This window comes from Melospiza melodia, chromosome 1 (assembly GCF_035770615.1).
Source record: "Melospiza melodia melodia isolate bMelMel2 chromosome 1, bMelMel2.pri, whole genome shotgun sequence".
NCBI classification, from domain to species: domain Eukaryota; kingdom Metazoa; phylum Chordata; class Aves; order Passeriformes; family Passerellidae; genus Melospiza; species Melospiza melodia.
The window spans coordinates 45,570,335-45,593,459 of record NC_086194.1 but is presented as its reverse complement, the minus strand read 5'-3'; the positions used below and the strand labels follow the sequence as shown (position 1 = coordinate 45,593,459).

Sequence of the window (23,125 nt, the reverse complement as noted above, 5' to 3'; positions counted from 1 at the left end):
GATTACATGTCCCTGGAACTTAGCGCGCTATTTTGCATTAATTCTGAGTCTGGCATTGCATGGTAAGGAGATTAGTCTACATGTGCACATCAGTATGTGCACCTACCCCTAATCTCATCTCTTATGCTTGTAGTAAGAAGAGAAGCAGTGAAGGACTAAGGCTTTGTGTCAGAGTCTTGAGACAGAACTGAGAAATAAACAGTGATAGCATTCAAACATATAATTAACTTTCACAGTCTCCACTAGGAAGGATGTGTCTCACCCTAAACATATTAAAAGAGTATTATTTTCTAGCCATGTAAGATTTTTAGGTTTTGAAAGTGTTAAGAAATCCATTAAAACAAACCAAAATAATTGTTAATACTAAAGCAATACAGCAATTAAAAGCTGTAAGACATTCCTAATGAGTTTACATGCTCACTTCCAGGGAAAAATCATCTTGCATTCCCCACATCAGTAATTTACTGAGTCAAGTTGCTAAGACTGCTTAATTTTTTCTGGCACAGAAACAAAAGGAAGAATAAAGGGGCTCTTGCCTATCATTCTTTCTACCAATACATCTGCCTATAAATGCACATTACATTGTCATTGCAGTGCAGAGCACTGAATCTTTTTTGATTTGCTCTTCATAGTCAAACTTGAGTGTGAATTCCCTGCTCAGGAGATTCATTACACACTGTTAGCACATTAGAATCCGTACAACAGAAATAAGATGGACATTTGCTGCAACCTCAGGTTTTCTTCAAGAGGGAAAATAAATTTATGTTCAATAGAAACATTATCACACTAAAGAGTAACAAATGTTATTCTGTAAATGGCTAACTCCTAATCTAGAAGGTTTCATAGATGGCTTTGTTTTGAGTATAACAAACCAAAGTTTTGTGTTCATTTAAGTAACAGATATCAAGGCAAGTTATCAGAAAACAAATCTACAAAAGCACTGAACACAGCATTTAGCAGCTTCTATTTCTTGTAAGATATTATTTAATACTATTATTCAATCCCAAAATAACTCATTCCTCCAAATAAGCAACACAATAGGATTATAAAGACTGCCAAAAAACTGTATGAAATCTTGCCAGAAAACTGGGTGGAACTACTTTAAAATGAGAACTATAAAATACAGGAAAGGAGTTTCACCCTGATTAAAAATTTATCTGCAAAAATAGTTTCAACCACAAGTTCCTGAATCATATATTTTGTTTTGCTATACCTTTGGATTGTCAATGATTGGTGTCACGGTAAGATCAGATTCAGTGTAAATGAGCTCTTTCAATTTTGACTCCATATCCTGCTGACTTGAGCACACATTTTCAGCCTAGAAAAAGAACAAGGTTTTTTTTTAAATCTGTTTTGTACCCAAAAAGAGTTAATCATGCTTATTCACAAAATATTTCATTTCAACATTATACCAAGAAGTCTGACCATGGAAACATATTCTAATTTTCTTTTTGTTTATGTAACAGCATATAGAACCAACTACAAATTATAGTAAAAGAAACTTATTGAAAGAAAAAGCATTAGGTCAAAATGTAGATTGAGAAGAAAGAAGACAACTTGTCTTTTATGCACTAGGGCAAAAAAAAGGAGACTAAGAATCTTCCTTAACTCCTACATAGAAGTTCTGCAAGTATTTTTTTGAAACAACTTGCACACTTAATTATGGAAGGATGCAAAAAAAAGTTAACTTTACCACAGACTTCAGGCTAGTATTCTAACTAGAGATACCACCACCCCTCAATATAAACTTTTTACTCACTTTTTTCAACCATGAATCTCCTTGTGAAGAATTTTTGATTGGGACAGTAGCAGCATCACATATTTCTACTGCAGAGTTAGTTCTAGGTGTGGGACGAGAACTTCAGCAAAAGAAAGAAAAAAATAATTAAAAACCAATAGAAACTACAGATTAAGCTTCATTGCAAGCTACTTTTTTGTTGCTCTTTTGGAACTTTCATGTCAGCAAACTTTCAAAACTGATTAACATAACTTACACTATGTTCTGCCTGATCCACTAACTAAACATGACTTTTCTGTCTTTAAATGTGTTCTGACAAGGTTAGGATTTCTTTGCTGGTTAGAAAAGGGAAGATGGTATTTTGTTGTAGTTATCAAATGAATGTAATTTGATTATTTTCTCAGCTAAAATGACTCCAAACTGGAGGCTAAACCATTCTTATCTTAACTCCTAATAAAAGAAACACACAAAGCAAATTAACTTGACAAAAAACTGCAATTTATTTTATGTCATTCTCTTCTCACACACAAGTTTTGGCTAAGGAATGGAAATTAAAAACTTCCTAATTTTTGTATATCAATTTGTGTATCATTTTGGGAACTGGGTTTACTTTTTGCTTTTCCTTTTTAAAATCCTGTCAGCTAATCAGAAAATTAAGAAAGGAGAGACTAGAATACTGCCAAGTTGCAGTTGTCATAATACTTCTAGTGAACTTGGAGTTTATAGTACACAATAAATTAAAACATTTTAAATCAACTTTAGAATTATCATGATTGGCAGGCCAGGAAACTAGTTAAATCAACAACTTTGAATGAGCATGTTTTCTTGATTAGCAGAAAGTAATAGACACATTAAGCTGCAAATCAGATTTATTAGAAAAAACAACTAAATTAAAAATACAAACAGCAAACGAAATTAAAGACACTCAGGAAATCCATGATCAAATGATTAACATAATCATTTTCATCTTCCATCTATTTTCAACAGAAATTTAAATTTAAAGGGCACAATGAAGGAATGCCAAAATATTACCTACATAAAAACATATTAAATATTTGGTAAACATATGACATTTATGATTAAAAAAAAAGTATCAGGATGTGCTTGGAATTTTAGTTCCTAAACAAAAAAAATCCATGATTTCTAGCTAGGAAGCTGGACAAATGATTCCAAACACGTAGATTTGTTAAATATATTTTTTTCAATCTACTCAACTAATTTGCTTTCATATACGTTTGAGATACAGATTCGATTCTCAGATAGTTTCTCAGTTTAAAACAAGACAAGAGATTGCTGAATTAACCTAGTTAAAATCAATGAGATCTATTCCATTTGCACAAGCAGAAGAAGCCACTGCTGTTAAAAGCTTATTAACTGCTCCAACAGCTAATTAAATTCTGATGCCAAGTGCCAGGTAAGCAAGTTTCTTTCACTTCAATGTTTTAATACTTTGCTAGACATCACATACACTGCTTTCAGAAGTTATATCATTGATGCAAAGAGAACTTCAGAAGAGATTTTTTTAGCTGCTTGCATTAAATTTCAAATTTTGTTTTTAACGTATTTTTAAATAAATTACATTGCTAAAAAGATAATATTTGAATTCCCATTGTAGCCTTTTGTTTGATCAGCTTGCTAAATCAAATGCTACTTGAAATTACTAAAAACATATGTTTAAGTGTGATGATAAAAATTATAAGTGAGATGAGAATTAATACTTTAATAAAACCAACTAAAATAACTTCTGTACACAGTATGATGTACAAAAGCTCTATTTCAGGTTATGCAAGAAGCTTAAAAGAATATTTTCAAACTGGAATATTTCTGCTTGATGTTGACAAGAAAAGTATTTCACTAGACAATCTTCTTGGCTTGAAAGCTACTACAAAGTTTCAGGCCTCAACTAAAACAAATCACTGTTAAATTAATCACTATCTTTTAATTTAATACACATGTAGTACCTAATAGACTCTTACCAATACCTTGCAAAGAAAAGCTACAGGAAGAATTTATTAACAGATCATATGCTGAATGCTTATTCTTATGTATTTAAAGCAATCGTACTCCAAGAGAGAGAAGAGAGAGAAAGAGAAAGAGAGAGAGAGAGAGACAGAAAGAGAGAGGGATCTAAACAAATTTTAGCTTTCTGTTTAGACAGAAAGTAATCAAAAGTTTACTTTCAAAAATAAGAGCAATAAAGTCATATAAGCTTTAACTATACACACTGTTTTCACAGGTCTTCAAATGTATTTTACTATTATTTTTTAACTGGTAATAGAAAATTTAAAAGGCAACACAGACACAGTGTTATAGTCATAATAATAAAATGTTTGAAGAGACAAAAACCTACACTAAACATACAAGATTTACAAGGAGGTTTTCATACCTGAGAAGAAATATGGATTCATTTGATTCACCATCAGCTGCACTTTTGGGCCGCAATTCAGTCTGAGTTTCTACCGAAAAGAGAACGTGAACTTGCAATCAGAGGTTAAAATCAAATAAAACATAGGGAGTAAATATGTTGGTAGGATTGATAAAACAGCTAAAAATAACATAATGAGCAATATTACCTATTTTGAAAGAATTGCTTGATGATTTAAGACCTGCCCTTGAGGATGACAGGTTATCTAGGTTTTCATGATCATCCACTGACTCTTTGGCACTAGAAGAAACTGGTAACTCTGTGTCTTCTTTGCTGTTTAATAAATGATATTAATTACAGATTTTTAAAAAAGAGGATTGATTATATAAAAAAATTGATTATATCCATTATCTGTTGCAATTGTTAGCATTAGTTTAGCAGTCATTCTCTAGAACAATACACTCTTTAAATATGTGTTGCACATACTTTTTATATTGGTAATGGCAATGATGAAAAATAAGTTTACAGCAAGTAATTTGGAGAATATTAAAAATTCTATCATTAGAACTTAAATGAAAGACACTAAAAAAGTTAAATTATTACCCCATGATACAAGAGATACTAAAGAAATACTAAAAGCATTACAGACATTTTAAACTTCACAGGAAAAAGTCACAAGAAATCTATCTCCTAATGAATAATGAAGTCTGTAGCCGAGATTAAAACCACGTTTTTGTTTGTGTAATCTTTTACCGTCACACTCTAATGCAATTTTATTGGTTTTGGTTGTTTGGGCATTTTTTAACATGTCCTTATATTATTTACATGGAACTGGGTCATAAAACCTTAATGAAGGCTCTCCAGGATATCAAATATTAATCTAATCCACACTGAGAAGAAAATAGATACATAGGCCTCACAGTTGGAAAAGAGAGAGTACTGAGCTTCTTTTGCATGTCAAACCAATGTTTTACATTTTTATATTTTTCAGTTAGTGCATTCATCAGCACATATTTTAGAGGACTTAGAATAACCTCAAGAGTATGGCCAAATAGCCCAATATTTTGCAGGACATTAAGATTCCTCTGGTTCTCTGGAAATTCCCCAAAATTAGCACTATCAGGATGTTGATGGATGTCTTGCTAAAATCTTGAATAAAATCTTAGTTTACAATATAAACTTTAAATATTAATTTTTTTGCAGGTGAAAGCAGTAATAAAATTAGAAGACAAAAAGCTGTATCTCAGACTATAAGAAACATTAATAACAAAAATACTGCAGCACTGGTACCAGAAATAGGTATTAAAAAGCATGAGAGAAAATTTTGAAGTAGGTATAACAAAACACTCAGCATTCTAAAACTATTTTGACATTAGATCTCCACATTGGAACCTGAAGTATCTTTCAAACATTTATAACAAAGTAACATACAAAAAAAAAGCTAAATGTCCTAATTCAAAATTAGAAACACAAAAACCAGCAAGGCAACAGGAGTCTAGAAGAAAACTAACTTTTTTAATACAGAAAAACCATTTGCACAACAGGTTTGGGCATTTCTGCATATGTAGCAGTGTAAAGTATTAAATATTTAGAAAAAAATCTCTACTATTAGATTAATGAATCATGTCATAGATAAAGAATATAGGTCAGCTGCATTTGCAAGATTATAAGGCTGAACCACAGCTCTAAGATGCTGCAATGATAGGCTTTGTGAAGCTGTAAGCCTAATGCATAAAAACAAACAAAAAAACTTACCAAAGATAAAACAGACCCATAGTTATAAGATTCTACAAAAGTGTTAAAAAATTGCAAATCAGATTCATACAACAATATTATATAATATATAAATAAAAATGAGAGCATTTAGCTTGGAAGTGAATTTCGACACATTCTACAGCCAGTAGGAAGGAGTCAGTTGAAAGTGAATGGACAGTGCAATACACTAAGAGGATAATACAATTCCTAAACACCCAAAACCACTTACAGGATAGTGTAAAACTCCATTCATTATTTCATGAAAATTGTAAGAAAAGTTCAAAAGTTATAAAATGTACAGACAATAAAATATATTTTATCTTTACTTATATTTACTAAAAGAAATATTCATTGAACTTCCAGTACCTCAAGCTTGTGCCCTGTCTGTCTGCAGAACCACCACCACAATGGCTAAAGGATCCTTTCCAGAATGGATGCTGCAATAGGTCTGTCCAACTCAGCCTTTGGAAAAGCAACAAACATAAAAGCAGTGGCTAAGTACAACTGCACAGACACATACCAGACAAGGTTTTGAACACAGTGACACTACAGAGCAGTTAATGCTGTTGTTTGCTTCTATTTGGACAACAAGCAGGTTTTCTTACAGGACAAATTTTTGCCTTAAATCAGAACAGAAAATTCACACAACAGAGCTATGAGAATGAAGGAAATTGCAGAGTTAATCCCACCTGTAAATTGTCTGCATACCCTACAACTTATAGCTCTAAATTATTTAACAATAGAACTGTACCAGGTTTAAGTTAAAGCCTAATGAAATACAGGTGGCTATTGCTCTGGAAAAGCAAAGCCATCCAATTCCAAACTGCCTATCATTCTGTCACAAAGTTATCTGTGGAGAGTCTGGTTCTAGCATGGCTTAAAGAAAGAGGCCATGAAGGTATACAGCTGAGGGAAAAGTAAAAGGTAGCTGTAAAGCAGCATTTCCCAGGCTTGATTCTGTAAATAATTAGGCTCTCAAGCACCACTTTATAAACAATAGGATTCTCAGACAGTCTTCCCATAACAGGCAAAACATTCTGTCCTTGGGTTCTCTGGGAACAGATAGCTGCTCTGGGAACAGATATTAAGGTTTTGAGAACTTTTCATATCACAGTGAGAACGCTGGTCCTGTTTTCAATAAACAAACCACAGGTATTGTAAACAGAAGGAGGGGTTAGAGTTTTCTCTGTAACCTATCGTGAGCTCGAATTTTGCAATATGCATGAAGTTAATTAACACTATTATAAAGAGTGACTGATTTGATCAATAAATCGGAGTCGATGCTGATCAACAACAAGATGGGTCGTCTCCCTTCACTTTCAACAGTTATCTATTTAGCACCAGGTACAAAACAAACAAACAAAAATGCACTTAATGAAAACAGTAATTCTATATATCTTCATCTAAGAAAAAGCATAGTTAGCTCTTTTATACAAGGGATGAAATTTTTTTGCATTCTTTTTCATCTACAAAATACTATACATACAGTATCACAATGATTATTTTCTCCAGAGGTGACAATATAAACAGCCGACATGGATTAGGCAGTTTACCTTTTCTGAGGATCCTTTTGAAGTAACCCATCAAGCAAACTTATGAACTCGGGAGAAGGTTTGTGAAAAGCAAAACCTGTAAAGGGAAGCACTTAAGATCAGTATTGGATAGCAAAAACAATCATCACCCAATGTAAACCACACTATTCTACAGATCATGCTAAAAAACTTTCTTGATAGTAATCTCTGAAAACAAATCTCAATGTCTAAAGGATCTTAAACATACACTCTTTGCATGTCAAAGAATCCTCAAAAAAAAACCCCAAAACAAACAGACTACTAATGCTTGGACATCAAACAAATAATGATTTTTTTTTATTTGTAACTTTAAAAAAAAAGCACCCTCCAATTATCAGATAGCTTACCAGGAAGAAATTAAGCAGAGTTAAAATCTGCTTAAATTGAAAAAGAGCCACTAATATATTAGGATACCTGTGAATAACACTGATGCCCAGAATGACCAAGATGAAAAATTCCACCCCAGTAAGTAGATATAGTGCTAACAATTAAAGTAAATTATATATGTCGCCATCAAAAGGGAAACAAGCATTCATCACTAACAGGGAATTATCACAGGAAGGCATTGCTAATATTCACTTTGGATAACTGATTCCTGCAACCAGCCTCAGAACAAAAAGGGCAAACCAAAGCTTTGTAGTATTATTGTGACTTGATCCATTAAAGAATAACAGAACCCTACTGTCTGATCCTGGTCGCAATGGATCTTCAGATAAAATCTTTTCAATTAATTCAGAACGGCTTTCTGACAGGAATGGTGGTTTTCCTAAAAACAAACAGAAGTGGATTTCACAGATTAGGCAAACTTCAAAATGGTTTTAAGGTACAATGATTTATCATGAGCTCATTTTCCTGAGAAAGCATCCAAAGAAATAAACAATCTCAGTCTGAGTACTATTTATCAAGTTTTCTTGTCAATTTAAATTCCAAATCTTTGATTAAATTCTTTCATCATGAACAGCAAAAGAAACCACAGACATAAGAGGCACCAAAAACGTCTTGATGGAGGTAACCATGATAGCATAAGACAACAGGAAAAGACAGAAATCTCTGTATCTGTGTTACTGTGTTGACCCAACAGATCCGTGTTTTGCTTAAGGTTTAAGAAGGCTGCAGTATAATTCTCTTCTGTAATGAAGCTTCCTTCTAGCTGAAGCTATGGGTACTTTATGTGCAGGGAACCAAATTACTCTAGTTTTACAATAGTGAGGCGGTTTTCTCTTTCAAAGGTTAAAATACTGCACACAGAGTTTAATATCAAGGAGATAAAAAACACTATACTGTCAGAATTTGAGGGCTGCCATAATTTTAAATAACAGTATTTAAACCCTACATGTTGGTTAGTATTGTTGTCAATAGCAGCACTTAAAAGTATTGTTTCACCTGATTGTTGGATGAAGACACTTTTTGGTTTTTTAAGCACAGTTAGTATGTTCTTCAAGAAATCTTCAAAACCTGTCTCAAGTTTTCCTATGTCCTAACTTCCCTAGACAGTTCATCAGAATTTACTCTGGGACTACAAACTATGTTTCCATTATCACAGATACTAAATAGATATACAAACTTACAACCTGAGAACATTTCATAGAGTAAACATCCCAGGGACCACAGATCACTGGCTTTGCAGAAGTTGTCGCCCTTTATTACTTCAGGAGCTGTGTATAATGGAAAGCCTACAAAATACAGAATGTATAATTAATGCTTTGGTTATTCATTCAGCATTCACCTTTTTCAACACTTCAAACTTTGTCTCCAAACATCACCAAGCTATAGATTATCTTCACTCAACATAAAAGAAAACTGAAATAGCAAATGTAAGTAGTTTCCAAGGAACTTCCCTGCTACACCTTCACTGGATTATGTAGGATTAAATACGCTACTTTGTTGTTTATTTCACTTCAGTTACTAAACTGACTTGTGCTGCACTTTTCAAACACAGTGATTACTGCAAAGAATGTTTTGATTTGCTTTAACAGCTTTAAGAGCCAAGCAATTTGAGCAGAATGGCAAATCATTCTCACGTGAGTAACAGAAATAATTACATTACATTAGATTTGGGGTTTCTTTTTTTTTAAAGCTATCCCAAGAAATAAACCTTCACAAATTTAGTAAACTCTGTTACAAAGACAAGGTAGCTATCCAATGAAATCACTGATCTAAACAGTTACAGCTCTTTTCCCACTTAAACCCTATTAAAACATCACATATCAAATTATAGCAGCTTATTCACAAATCTCTTTTGTTTGATACAGGAATAAAATTTACAGTTCCTATTTCTACATTAGTTCCCATCACTTCTCAAAAATCTCTAAAGAAAGTATACTAACTCAGTAAAAATGCCATCTCCATAGTCCCTTAAAAAGTTTGCTTTGGGTTCTTTTCTTCTTGGGTTTTATTTTTTTAAATGACAAAAGCTCATTAACACACATACCAAAACAGTTCCGAAGAGCAACAGGAAAGAGATTAGATTTGTATCTCCTCCTGAATAAAGACCTAATCTTGGTCTTATTATTTCCAGTGTGGAAATAATAAGAAGGAGGAGCAAGGAGAGCTCTCTTTGCTCCTCATTTTCAGAAGGAGACAGCAAGGAGAGCTCTCTTTGTTCTCATAAGATATTATGAAGAATTCTGTTGTTTTTGGTAAAAGGAACTGATATATGGGACATCGTTATCTTAGAAATAGAGGTCTATGAGATGTTCCAAAATTATGACTAGTAAAAGATTCAGAAGATTAAAAATAAGTTTCCGAATTTTTCACATTTAATGAAAAAAACCCTCATGGTATTTGCAGTCTACTACATTTGTGTGGATTTGCCTGTTGAAACTGAAGCACAGTAACTTTCTCAGACCTTAAAACGAAATTATCATTCTTTAAGGTAGTGAAAGAATTGACCTCAAGCTAGAAATAACCTAGAGCAGGTGCACCAAAAAGGACAATGAAAGTACAGCAGTGCAGTGCCAAATAAAATAAGCAATAGTTCTGCGTAGTACTTCCTGAATTTTCTGTCTACTTTAACTTTGGGGAATTTAGTTCCAGATCTTATAGAGAGCACCTGCAGCACAAGCTTTTTACAAGTCCATAAATAATTCCATAGCTCAATTTTTTTCTGAGACAAAACAGGATTAATTCTAAATCATTTCTCTTTATCATAATCACTGGTATTCCAACTTCCATTCTGTCTTTTTGGTGTAAGTTAATTCCAGCTAGTAAAAATCTCATACCTTGAACTATACTTTTAAAGTATGTTTGCACAGTGTTTTCATTAATATCTTCACCTTCTTCAGCTCCAGCTAAAGCAAAAACTTTTTCCAAGTCTTCACCATCTGCTCTAGCCCGGCAAAAACTACTGAATTTCAAAGTGCCAGACCCTTCCAGTAGAATCTATTAGAACAAGCAAAATCCAATATGCTAGTATCATATACTAAAACTGACATTTCCAACATGAAATAGTTTATTATAAAAATAATCCCAATCTCAAACCATTTAAGTATATAGAGAGGATCGCTATAACCAAAAACACTGAAGTTTTTCTTTTAAGTCAATGCCAATAGAATCTTTCTCTTATAACCACAAGTACCTCAATAGAGCCCTTAAGAGGCTCAATATGCACTTTTGTTTACTCATTATTAAATCTAAATAAACAATGATGCTACTAGAGAAAAGATAGTTAAAGTAGAGCAAAACTTCATAGGAACATATAAGTCTAGTAAAACCAAAGAGGGCTTCATTTGAGAAAAAAAAAAAGAATTTTTCTCATTTTACATAGCAGAAACTTCCACAGATTTTGTCTGATGATGATGAGAGTTTTCTCTGGCCAGCCACTGCCTATTCTTTCAACTAAAAACTTCATAATCCCAAAAACCTTGTTTAGAGAAATAGATCATTCAGCCAGAAGCAGGGGGCAGGGCACAGAAGAAGTATTAACTTTAGCATTTTACTTTCTGTTGAAATGAGGACTTCACAGCAGCATTCTTCTTTGGAAGACTACTGAGTCATCTACACAATGTATTTTTAGTGCTTTTAGGTCCACAAATGACAGGAACTGAGTAGAATTGTGGAAGATTTTACCAAAAATTAAGACAATGGCAACTTGATCATTTATAGATCAAGGTCAAAACCAATTACTATTAAGCAAAAAAAAAATTTATTATAGTCAATTTTATTCTGGTGACTACATGAATTAAAAACAAACAGACTTTAGCAAACCTCTACATAAATTACAGACATATACAAAATGAGAAACTACATAAAGACTTGTATTTTTATAAAGGAATAAGAGGATAATTTCCATGGTATGTGCAAATAATATAGAAATCTATTAACAAAGAAGCTTTAGTTAAATTTACTCTGTCATTAGCATTTTCCATGACTGCAAAAATATTCTGCAGCATGATAGAATAATAACAAATTTATATCTCCAAGGATAGAGATGTAAAATCTTTCATTAAATTAAACCAGTACACCAAGTCAAAAGGAATATATCACATTGTATCAGATATATACCAAGTAAAGAAATCAATTATATCATAAAATATTCAAGCTACAGACTTGTCTCTGATTGTCTTCACATATATTATAAACAACCTCACAACTGAGGTAAGCTTCTTCCAACTGGTAAAATACAAACAAGAAAATAAATGCTGATAGCATGAAAAGTAACATCCAGTGTCCCTATAGATAAAACCCCTCCTCACCTTTCCAGGTTTCAATTCACAATAGATAATTCCATGCTTATGAATATGGTATAAACCAGTAACCAGATCAACAGCAAATTCTCTCACCACATCTTCTGGTAAACACTCATCCTGAGCAATGACAGATTTTAGAGAACCACCTGAAATACATATAGTCAGCAAGTGCATAAAAAGAAGAGGTCACACAAGTATTGCCCAAATACATAAACTTCAAAATATGTCAATCAAAAACCAGTATCAGTAGATATTAAAAATATTTCTTGATATCTAATAGTTACAAAATCTAAGACGTACAAAAAATTTATTTTTAGTACTGTGAAAAAATCTGAATTTTATCCAGAATAAAACTGACTGCATGACTTCAAAACTACTTCAATATTATTTTACAAAGGAAACAGAAGGGAAAAAAGAAATCCAGAAACTGTGTCACTTCACAGTGTAATAGTACTCCGTGCTTTTATTAAAATTCCTTAACCAGATTCCTGATGCAGAAGTTAAAAGAATAAATAATACCAACAGCAGGCTATCAACTTTTAAGAACAATTGCTAAAACTAAGGGCAGGCCATTTTCCAGTTAAACTGTTTCCATAATATGGCCAAACACACAAAGAACAAAAGCGGTGAAAACAGCAACACAGAAATATTTTGCATCTGATAACAGAAACTATCTTTGAGACAAGTAAGAGAAATCTTCCATATTTCAAAAGTATTTTTCAAGTCTCAACAAAATTTAGAATAAATCCACATCTTATTCTAAGTAAGTTAGCTCCAACACACTCACCTTACAGCAAACCATAAAACTGCAAGCTAAAACACCTGATAATTTTTCAACAATAAAAGGCTGCCTGTCTAATAATTGAAATATGTACCCCAAAGTTAGACTAAGCAAATAGACCAAAGCCTCCATATGAGCCATTAAAATCACTTTTACTCACTGAAAGAATGACCTGACTTTTTTTCTCAGAACTCGTAAGTTCTCTTCTTCGGTAATTTTTCAAACAGAATTCTGGATAAATAAAAAGGCTGAGCATAACATGGACTTTTACTATTAAACAAACTCCAAAATCCTAACATGCATCACATGCATATTGGCTCTCTTTTCTTTCCTTTCCATATGGAGGAAAGCATGCTGTCAGAAGTTTTAAACATGTAGCCATCACAATTAAAGAAAGCTTTACAAGATTCCTTTAATAGATTGACAAGAACTTATCAAAACTAAGTGAACAACTTAATGCAGTTTGGGTTCTCAGAGTTTCCAAATTATAATTTTAACATGGAAATCAAAATACTTATGCTGAATAGGAAAACAATTTAAATCATTCTCTTTAGCTGCCAAATTGCCCTTTGAATAAAAATTAATTTGAACAATATTAAGTCATTAGAACTGATTTGCTCCTTGATGTCTTTTAAAGGAGAATGCCAAAGCAGCCAGTCCTTGGAAAATTTCCCAAGTAATTTTTACTGACCTACCTTCTGACTATTCACAGAAGTATAATTTGCTTTTATGTTCCCTGATTGGCCTTCTCTCTTCAGCTCTTAAAAACCAGCATTATGTAACTCAACTAACTTTTCAAAGAGGCATACAGTGAAGCAGAGAAGCATGATTTCAATTGATTTCTAACAATGTTCCCAAGAGCAAAACCCCTTTTATATATAAACAGAATTCTCAAGTTAATAATCAGAGAAGTACACTTTTTTCAAAGATCTAAGCATTTGTTGTGGAGAAGCTGCAAGAAATCTCTTATAAATACTCATTCTATAAATGTTTACCTTTGAGCTCATCTTACCTGTGCATAATTCCACTACAAGCCAGAGATGGTTGCTTGTTTCATACCATTCATAAAATGTCACTATATTCTTATGTGTGAGTCCCTGAGTCAGACGAATCTAGAGCGACATTTTTAACATACTTAAGTGGGGGAAAGACATAAATGTATCCATATGCACTTGAGGCATGGGAACAAGAAACAATACAATCTACTCTAGATTAGCTTTAGATTACTTTTTCTCTTGCCTTTTCTAGTGCACTAACATTATTCTTCAAATATTTTATGTTACATGTATGTTGAGAAAAGGTAACTTTCCTCACAGACCCTGCCCAACTCACCTGTTTTTAAAATACAGAAAAAAAAACAGTAAGTTCCCAACTCAAAATTATAAATATTATTTGACTTTCCTGCGCCACTAAATAATAAACTGGAAATTAGAATTTGGAGTCAAACTTGCACTCCTACATTTTTTTTCAAGAAGAATACAAATGAGAGATAATACAGCAAGAAGAAGTGAAAAGAAGCTTTACCATCATTCTTAATCTTGTCAAAGAAAACCACTCAAAAGACCCAAAAATCTGTATTTCTATAACAGCTACATGGCCTAATCTCTACAGAAGCCTTTTTCTTGCTAGAGTGGTATGTAAGGTATCCCCAAGAGATTTTGTAAGGTCAACACAGTCCTAAGAACAAAAAAGGTCTCAAGAAATGATCTTTGAAACAATGAGAGGGAATATGAAACCATGTAGTGGTGTTTGCAGGGGTTCCAGGACAAGGGAAGAGATGAGAATCTTGACTCCATGTTTCAGAAGGCTGATTTATTATTTTATGATATATATTATATTAAAAGAAAATTATATATTAAAACTATACTAAAAGAATAGGAGAAAGGAATGGAATGATAATAAAATCTTGTGACTGACCAGAGAGTCTAAGACAGCTGGACTATGATTGGCCATTAATTGAAAACAACCACATGAGACCAATCAAAGATGCATCTGTTGCATTCCACAGCTGCAGATAATCATTGTTTACATTTCGTTTCTGAGCCTCTCAGCTTCTCAGGAGAAAAGCTCCTAATGAAAGGATTTTTCATAAAATATGTCTGTGACAAAACTGTATCCATTTTGCATGGACAGGTTTCAGTATCCAGGTGGGGAGGTCTGCAGGACTGGCTTCTGTGAGAAGCTGCTGGAAGCTTCCCCTGTGTCTGACAGAGCCAATCTCAGCCAGCTCCAAGACAGACCCACTGCTGGCCAACGCCAACCCACCAGTGATGGTGGCAGCACTTCCACAATAACATTTAAAAAGGGGGAAAAACACTCTTGTATAACAGCAGCAGGGGAGAGAAGTGAGAATGTGTGATAGAAACAACCCTGCAGACACCAAGGTCAGTGCAGAACGAGGGGCAGAAGGTGCTCCAAGAGCAGCAGAGATTCCCCTGCAGCCCCTGGTGAAGGCCAGTGAGGCAAAGCTGTCCCTCTGCAGCCCAGGGAGGTCCATGGCAGAGCACAGATCCATCTGCAGCCTGTGGTGGACCCCACTCCAGAGCAGGTGGAAACCTGAGGGGGGCTGTGACTCTCTCAGCTGTCTGTGCTGGAGCAGGTTCCTGGCAGGACCTGCAGACCCATGGAGAGAGGAGCCCATGCTGGCTGCTGACAGGATGTGTAACCTGGGAACTCACACTGGAATAGCAGGTTCCTGAGGGACTGCACCCATGGAAAGAACCTACATTGGAGCAGTGCATGAAGAACTGCAGGCTGTGGGAAGGACCAACACTGAAGAAGGTTGTGGAAGACTGTCTCCCATGGGAGGGACCCCACGCTGGAGCAGGGGAAGAGCATGAGGAGAAAGGAGCAAAAGAGATGGCATCTGCTGAATTGACCCCACTCCCCATCTCACTGCATCTCAGGCAAGGGAGGAGAGAGAGAAAATTGGGAGTAAAGCTGAGGCCAGGAAGAAGGAGGCATGGAAGAAAGGTGTTTTAAGATTTGGTTTTGTTTACCATTATCCTACTCTGGCAATAAATTCAATTACTTTTTCTAAATCGAGTCTGTTTTGCCTGTGAAGGCAAGTGGAGAGTGATCTCTTCCTACTCTTATCTTGACCCATTAATTGTATTTTCTGACTCCTGTCCAGTTGAAGAAGGGGGTGATAGAGCAGATTTGGCGGGAACCTGGCATCCAGCCAAGGTTAACCCACTACAGAAACAAAATGTCCTACTGGAAAAATAAAATATTTGAACTGTACAACTGTATCAGTTTCCTTTCCAGACGGTATCACATTTAAAGCTTTGCCAAGGTTTTACAAACCAGAATTGATTCAGTTTAAATTATATTCTTTCATAAAAAAAAAAGATTCTTCTTGCTAAGCAAAAAATACATTGTTTACTAGAAGTTATTGCTACCACTGGATTTGCACAACTAATAACAAAATAAAGCAAACCACCACATGTAACTATTTTTACAAGTTCACTAATACATCACAGAAACAGTAAGACTGTAAACATGTGTTCATGCATGCAATCTAAAAACCAATAAAATCATATGAAGAAATATATACATTTTTAAAAGACTGTATTTAAAGAATAAGAACTTGAAATCTTGAGAAGCTGGTCTAAATGTGACAAACTGCATCTTAAAGAAAAACATTACACTTTTCTATAACTTGTGCAACCAGAATTTTTAGGCTGTATTTTTTTCCCAGATTTAACAGGAAAAGAAACCCCATTACTTACCCAGTTTGCTACTCCAATTCTCTTGCATTTATCAGTGCAAATAATGGCAACAAAATTAATTGTCCCTTTTCTTCTACCTTTATAAACAACTGTCGTATTTCCTCTTCCAATCTCCTCATACAAAACAAAGTTCTCCATGCTTTAGGACACTTCACAGGCAACAGATTGGAAACATGGCACTAATCTCATAAACAAATAAACCTAAAGAAAGGAGGAGAAAGGGGAAGCCTTCAAATTTAATGACCATTCAGGTATAGTAGTCACCCTCCCCATTACCATGAATAGGGATTCCATACTTCCAGAAAGATTGGATACAATTGCTTTGCAGATGACCTCCTCTCAGGAAATGTGATCAAAATTTTGAAAAGGTGAATTTTACACTTCCAAAGATCATATTCAAAAAGTAATAGACTGGCTAGTAGATCCAAATTCTAAATGGTATTATCTGTAAAAATGCAAGAGGCTACAGGGACAAGAGAATAGTCTCTGATTCTCAAGAGTAATGGCTATGCTTTTATTCCAGCACACAAACCAATGAAGCATAGAATCATAAAATCATAGAATGGCTTGGGTTGGAAGGGACCTTAAAGATCATCTTGTTCCAATGCCCCTGCTGCAGGCAGGAACACACGCCACCAGAACACTGTACTCAATGTCCCGTTCAAACAGGCCTTGCACACTGCCAGGGATGGGACACCCACAGCTTCTCTGACACACAAAACAGACGTTCAACAGATGGATTTTGAGATAAAATAAAAAGAGATCAGTTAAACTGATACAAAAGGTGAAAAGATGAAGTAAGAAGGTCGTCATGGAAGCCTCCCAAGCCACCACCTGTAACGAAGCAGGAGTGAACCCCCACAGAAGCATCCAAACCAGCAGCCTCCAGGCACCGAGGGAACTGATTTGCTCTGGGCTGGATACAAGGCCAGCACAGCAAGGAGTCGCGGTTCCCTCTCTTTACGGGGGGATGGCCAAACCGCTCCGAGCGGAGCAGCCCGAGCACGACCCGCGATCTCCTGCGCTCCCAGCTCCGTCGGGGGCGGTCAGGCCTGAGGCGCTGCACGGCGGCCCCGCAGACTCAGCCGCCTCCCGACCCACTTGCAGCACAGGGGAGCGGGCCGTGAGGTCTCGGTAGCGCTCCCGCCGGGGGTTCCAGCCCCGCCCCGGGTCCGCTCCCGCACCTTGGACCGAGGGACGGCGGCGGAGGGAACGAGAGGGCGGTGAGGGATGGGGTGAGGGGGGCGGTGAGGGGATGGGGTAAGGGATGCGTGAGGGGCCGCTGGGCGCGCGCGCTCCGCCGTGTAACGGCCGCGAACGTGCGCGGGAAAGGGGGAAAGGAGCGAGAGCCGTACCTGGGTGCGGGGATGGAGCCGGAGGGAAAGGTGCGAGAGCCGTACCTGGGTGCGGGGTTGGAGCTGGAGGGAAAGGGGGAAAGGTGCGAGAGCCGTACCTGTGTGCGGGGTTGGAGCTGGAGGGAAAGGGGGAAAGGTGCGAGAGCCGTACCTGGGTGCGGGGATGGAGCCGGAGGGAAAGGGGAAAGGGGCGAGAGCCGTACCTGTGTGCGGGGATGGAGCCGAAGGGAAAGGGGAAAGGTGCGAGAGCCGTACCTGTGTGCGGGATGGAGCCGGAGGGAAAGGGGGAAAGGTGCGAGAGCCGCACCTGTGCCGGGGATGGACCCGGCGGGAAAGGATGGGAACGACTGCCGTACCTGTGTGCGGGGGATGCAACCGCTGGGAAAGGAGGGGAACGACAGCTGCACCTGTGCCGGAGATGGACCCGGCGGGAAAGAGGGGGAACGACAGCCGCACCTGTGCCGGGCATAGACCCGGCGGGAAAGCAGGAGAGGGATGACAGCCGTAGCTGCGCCGGTGATGGACCCGGCGGGAAAGGATGGGAACCACAGCCGTAGCGCGGCGCGGGATGGATCACCGCCACGCCACCGCCATCAACGGAAACAGCGGAGCCCCGCCCCCGGGACGGAGTCTCCCATGCCCCGGTGGCAGTGTCTGGACAGGACACTGGTCCCTGCGCGCCACAAAATACAGACAAGCGGGAAAGGCACCGGCTCAGCAGGCAGAGTGACTCCGGGAACCGGAGCGTTTTGCTGTCCTTTATTCCAGCTGGAACGCACCGCCAGATCCCACCGGGCTGCGTCCCCGCACCCCCCGTACGCTACTCAGATGGTCGCCGCCGCAGCCCCGTTTCCAGGAGACGGCGCCGGACGCCGGAAGCAGAGTGGAGCCCCATTGGGCTCAGGGGCGCCTACGTCAGGGCGGGACCACCGGGCGGCGAGCGGGGAGGGGGCGGGCAGGCCCCGGATGTTGGTGTGGGGAGCGTCCCTCGGGAAAGCGCAGGGTGCCGCCGGCAGGCCGTGGTGGTGGGGCTGCTCTGTGCAACCTCCGCAGGCAAAGCGAGAGATAGCGTCCTCAGCCCTGCCGCGGCCTTCTGCAGGCGCCTAAGTGAGGGACACTTCTCTTGTGACAAAATTTAGCCTTTGAAACAAGCTTTTTCTATGTTTAACAACAGCGTGGAGTTTTCACTTCTTTTTTCACGGGGATCTGGAGAATTTTTTTGTTGGTTTTTTTGTTTTTTGTTTTTTGGTTTTTTTCTTTTTTTTTCCTTTTTTTTTTTTTTTCTTCTCTGGTTTTGTTTTTGTAAGGCCCTTGAAAAATCCCTTTTCTTTTGGGCAGCATCTGGAACTGTGGTCACAGGACAAACTGAAAGGAAGTAGATCTGGGTTAGATATTAGGCAGAAAAATCTCTGCTGTGAGAGTGGTGAGGTGCTGTCCCAGCTTGCCCAAAGAAGCTGTGGATGTTCCATCCCTGGAATTGTTCAAAGTTGGACGGGGCTTTGAGCAACCTAGTATGGTGAAAGGTTGGGCACAGCAGGGAGTTGGAACTAGATGGTCTTTGAGGTCCCTTCCAATTCAAACCATTCTCTGATGGTTTGAACAAAACATTTAAAAGCCTTTACTCTAGAGCAAGCGGTAAATAATTCATTTTTTTTCTCATTGTCTCACTTTATTTTGACCTCCTAACAGGTTTGAACCCATTGATGCATTTCAACCAATACTGATAAAAGAAAAGTACGCTTACAGGAAGGATTCAATGTTTCTTCTAGGCAGCATGATAACAGATGATCAGTTTTTTTACTCCCACTCTCGAGAAGACTTCAGCATGATTTTAAACCCCTGTAATATGGAAAGGGAAAAAAACAAAACAAAATAAACATGAAATCCCTCTTTACTGTTGACAAAAAGGTCAGAGCCAGCAGTGTGGGCTGGCAGCCCAGAAAGCCAGAGGTATCCTGTATTGCATCAAAAGCAGCATGGCCAGCAGGGCGAGGGAGGTGATTCATTCTGTCCCTGTACTCTCTGTTCTGGTGAGACCCTACCTCGAGTGCTGCATCCAGCTCTGGTGCCTTCAAAATAAGAAAGACATGGAAGTGTTGGAGCAAGTCCAGTGGAGGCCATGAAGGGATAAGGGGACTGGAACACCTCTTCTGTGAAGACAGGCTGAGAAAATTGGTGCTCTGTCCCATTTTACACTAAGTTTTTAGTAATTGCAGACGTGACTTGTAATTATCAACGAAGGTACAGCTTTGAAGCTGCACAAGTGAGATAATTTTTCCATTCTGTTTTTAATGTAAATGAGTGGTTGACTAGATATAAATAAACCAAATGCGTAAGTAGACATCACTTTCTATTAATAAGCACAAGAAAAGTATGCTTTGAAGAGGAATTTATTTAGATGTCAGAAAAATGTGTATTTTATGTGTGGTTGTGATAAGAATGACTAATATAAAGAAGAAGGAATGGAGTATTAGCTCATTTGCACACAAGTCCTGGCAGCAGTTCAATGGCACATCTTAGAGTAAGTCAATTTCATTGTCCATGTCCAAGAAGATAATACTAAGCCACAATAACTATCAAGTTACTGTCTTTTCTTCCAGATTTCTCATTTTTTGTCCCATGTACACTTTCTGTTAAATTTGTCCAGGTTAGGGTTTGGTTTTATGCAAAGGGGTTAAATACCCCATTTTGGGGGAGTGAGATTGTATGAACTTTAACATAAATGAAGTCTGCTGAAATCTTCATATGATAGTGGCAATAGCACTACAAAATAGAGCGAGAGAAATACACTAAAATAAACACTTTAAAAAGTTTAGTAACACTTGAACCAGAGATTTATAGCTTTTGGAATTAAATGTCTCCATGATAAAAAAATTCAGTATAATTAAAGGCAGACATAGGGTGATATGTTGGCTTATACCACCTTTTATTGTTGTTACACATTTCATTACATGTCTGTATGTTTTTTACAATCAGGTAGCACATTTTCAATATACTCCAGATGGGGAATTTTCTCTTTGATTTGGTGTAAGAATGGAGGAGTCTCTCTTCAGACATGTTGCTTCAGGTATGACAGTAATCTTGCAGAAAGAAAGTATTACAAATACAGATCAGGGTTGTAATTAAAAGACTGTTATCTTTGGCCTTTTAGTTACTGTTTCAGTCTGTTACTCCTGAGTTTATCCTGTTACTTAACATGACTTCAAGCATTGCACTCAACTGCAGTGAACTTTTCTATGGGAATATTTTCAGCATTCAAGAACGGAATGCAAAATATTCTCTTGTCTTGTTTGCACCATTTCAATACTCCTAGCAATCTGTGCAGCAAACTCAGCCTTGCTATTTGCCTGGCTATTTAGACGGGACAGTCAGATGTAATCAAATTCTTGTTCTCAAATAAATATATGATCTAATTTAAGGCAAACTGAGATCTCGTGATTGCAAGCACATAGTTCAGGCATGCTTAAACACTTCACTGCTCTTCCCTCAATGGGTACTGCGCAAGCCTCTGACATTTTGCCTGGTTCTCAAAAGTCTGAGCAGTAGCCTTTAATTTTGAGGTGTGTTTCCATGTTTTGTAAGATGTGTTCTTCAGTGTGCTCTAATGCCTGTTGAAAATGCTATACAATTGTTTTATTTTGCCATATGTACTAGCTTTTCTTTCTTCTTTTTTTTTTTTTTTTCAGATATCATGATTACTCATGCTCTATCCCATCTTGTTAGTACATGGTGTTTATTTCTATTCCAGACTGACCCCATTCTCAAGAGAATTTCTATTCTCAGCATCTAGGGTATGATGATTCAGTTGCTCAAATAAAATACTCTTATGTTCCATTTGCCTTGACAGTACTGTCATTCCTGGGAAGTGCATAAAGCCACTTTTCTGGTGTTTGACCCTTTTGGCAGATTGGTGGACATGGGCACATCTTTATCTTGTGCTTTTTATTTTCAGATTATTTTACAATGTCCTCTTGAAATTGGCACATATTTTCATTGTTTGAGTGAAACTTTGTAATTTATTTTTTGTATTTCTGTGGTAACATTAATATGTGATTATGATATTATCATTTTGATATGATATTATGATTTTTTACCTTGGTTTTCTAGTACAACTCTGTTGTACTTACTGGTCCATCTCACATTCATGAAATAAATTCAAATTTTACTGTTTTAGTATCATATATTTCTGACATTTGAAAATAGCAACAACTTTTCAAATTCTTAGGTGCTTTCTGGGGTTCTTGTGTGAAATTTTTTTTCCCAGTCAAAGAGTTCTCCTCTACACTTTTGAGTACTGTAAACAGTTTGTGTTTTGCAATAATGTTTCAAAATTTGTCTCACTGGTGAGGCGGTGGTTCAAAGTTTTGCCTCACTGGTGAGGCAAAAAAATTACTAGCAGTTTCTTGTAAGATAACAAGGCTCCACATCTCAGCTCACTGGATCAACTTGCAAGGTCACCAACACTACTTGTATGCCAGCCTTGTGTTTCCTCTTCCTCTGTTATGGTCTCAGTGCTTTGCACATGCCTAAAGTTGGAAAGAGATGTGGTGAGATATGCTGAAAATTTTAATACTCTCTGAGTTAATACCTTTTAAGGTGGGCATATTACAAGGTATTTTTACCTTCCCAAAATAATTGGGTTTCCCTGGAAATCAGCAACTGCTCTGAATATGATACTGCAGTCAGGACCAGCTTCCTTTTTGTTTGTTTATTTGTTTGTTTAGAGATGGGGTTAATTGTAATGGATTAGCACAGTTTCTGCCAGGCATTTCTCATATCACATTCCTGAGTATAATCAGCTCTGCTACTGGCATTGTGAGCCTGGCTGGCAGAGCTGATACTCTTCTGCTGTAAGGTTCACTACTAACAGCATCCTCAGCACCTAAGCCTACTTGCTGGCTTCCAAAATATGATTATGACTGTCTTGCTGAGACAGAGAGGCTGAATAGGCCTTGACAATATTTTGCTTTTTCAGTGACTACCATTCTGTTTATGTAATTTTGAGATTATGTAAAATTATTTCTTTTTGAGTGTATTTCAATGATCAAACCATTCCTTGTTTTAATGCAATTGATAGTGTGTTAAGCTTGTTATGCTGGTGGTATTATTTTCATCTGTTCTAGGTATAACATGGCAGGAGA

At 37.2% G+C, this 23,125-nt stretch overlaps 1 protein-coding gene across 3 annotated transcripts in view; it reads right to left on the bottom strand.

Moving 5' to 3' along the window:
• ULK4 (unc-51 like kinase 4) overlaps positions 1–18,579 on the bottom strand; it is a 213,473-nt gene extending 194,894 nt beyond the window's left edge. Inside the window, exons 1-13 of one of the 3 annotated variants that reach the window (XR_010027757.1) lie at positions 18,341–18,579; positions 16,630–16,830; positions 13,911–14,010; positions 12,124–12,263; positions 10,651–10,810; positions 9,001–9,102; positions 8,112–8,195; positions 7,412–7,487; positions 6,225–6,320; positions 4,312–4,436; positions 4,125–4,194; positions 1,760–1,859; positions 1,214–1,318 (exon numbers count right to left, since the gene is read on the bottom strand). Coding sequence is in view for 2 of the 3 variants with exons in the window: in XM_063156453.1 (XP_063012523.1) it covers positions 1,214–1,318; positions 1,760–1,859; positions 4,125–4,194; positions 4,312–4,436; positions 6,225–6,320; positions 7,412–7,487; positions 8,112–8,195; positions 9,001–9,102; positions 10,651–10,810; positions 12,124–12,263; positions 13,911–14,010; positions 16,630–16,767 (1,296 nt within the window). In the remaining variant the exon portion in view is untranslated. The remainder of the gene's footprint in view (positions 1–1,213; positions 1,319–1,759; positions 1,860–4,124; positions 4,195–4,311; positions 4,437–6,224; positions 6,321–7,411; positions 7,488–8,111; positions 8,196–9,000; positions 9,103–10,650; positions 10,811–12,123; positions 12,264–13,910; positions 14,011–16,629; positions 16,831–18,340) is intronic. The other 2 variants (XM_063156453.1, XM_063156443.1) reach the window with 2 other exon arrangements.
• Positions 18,580–23,125: the final 4,546 nt, after the last annotated feature.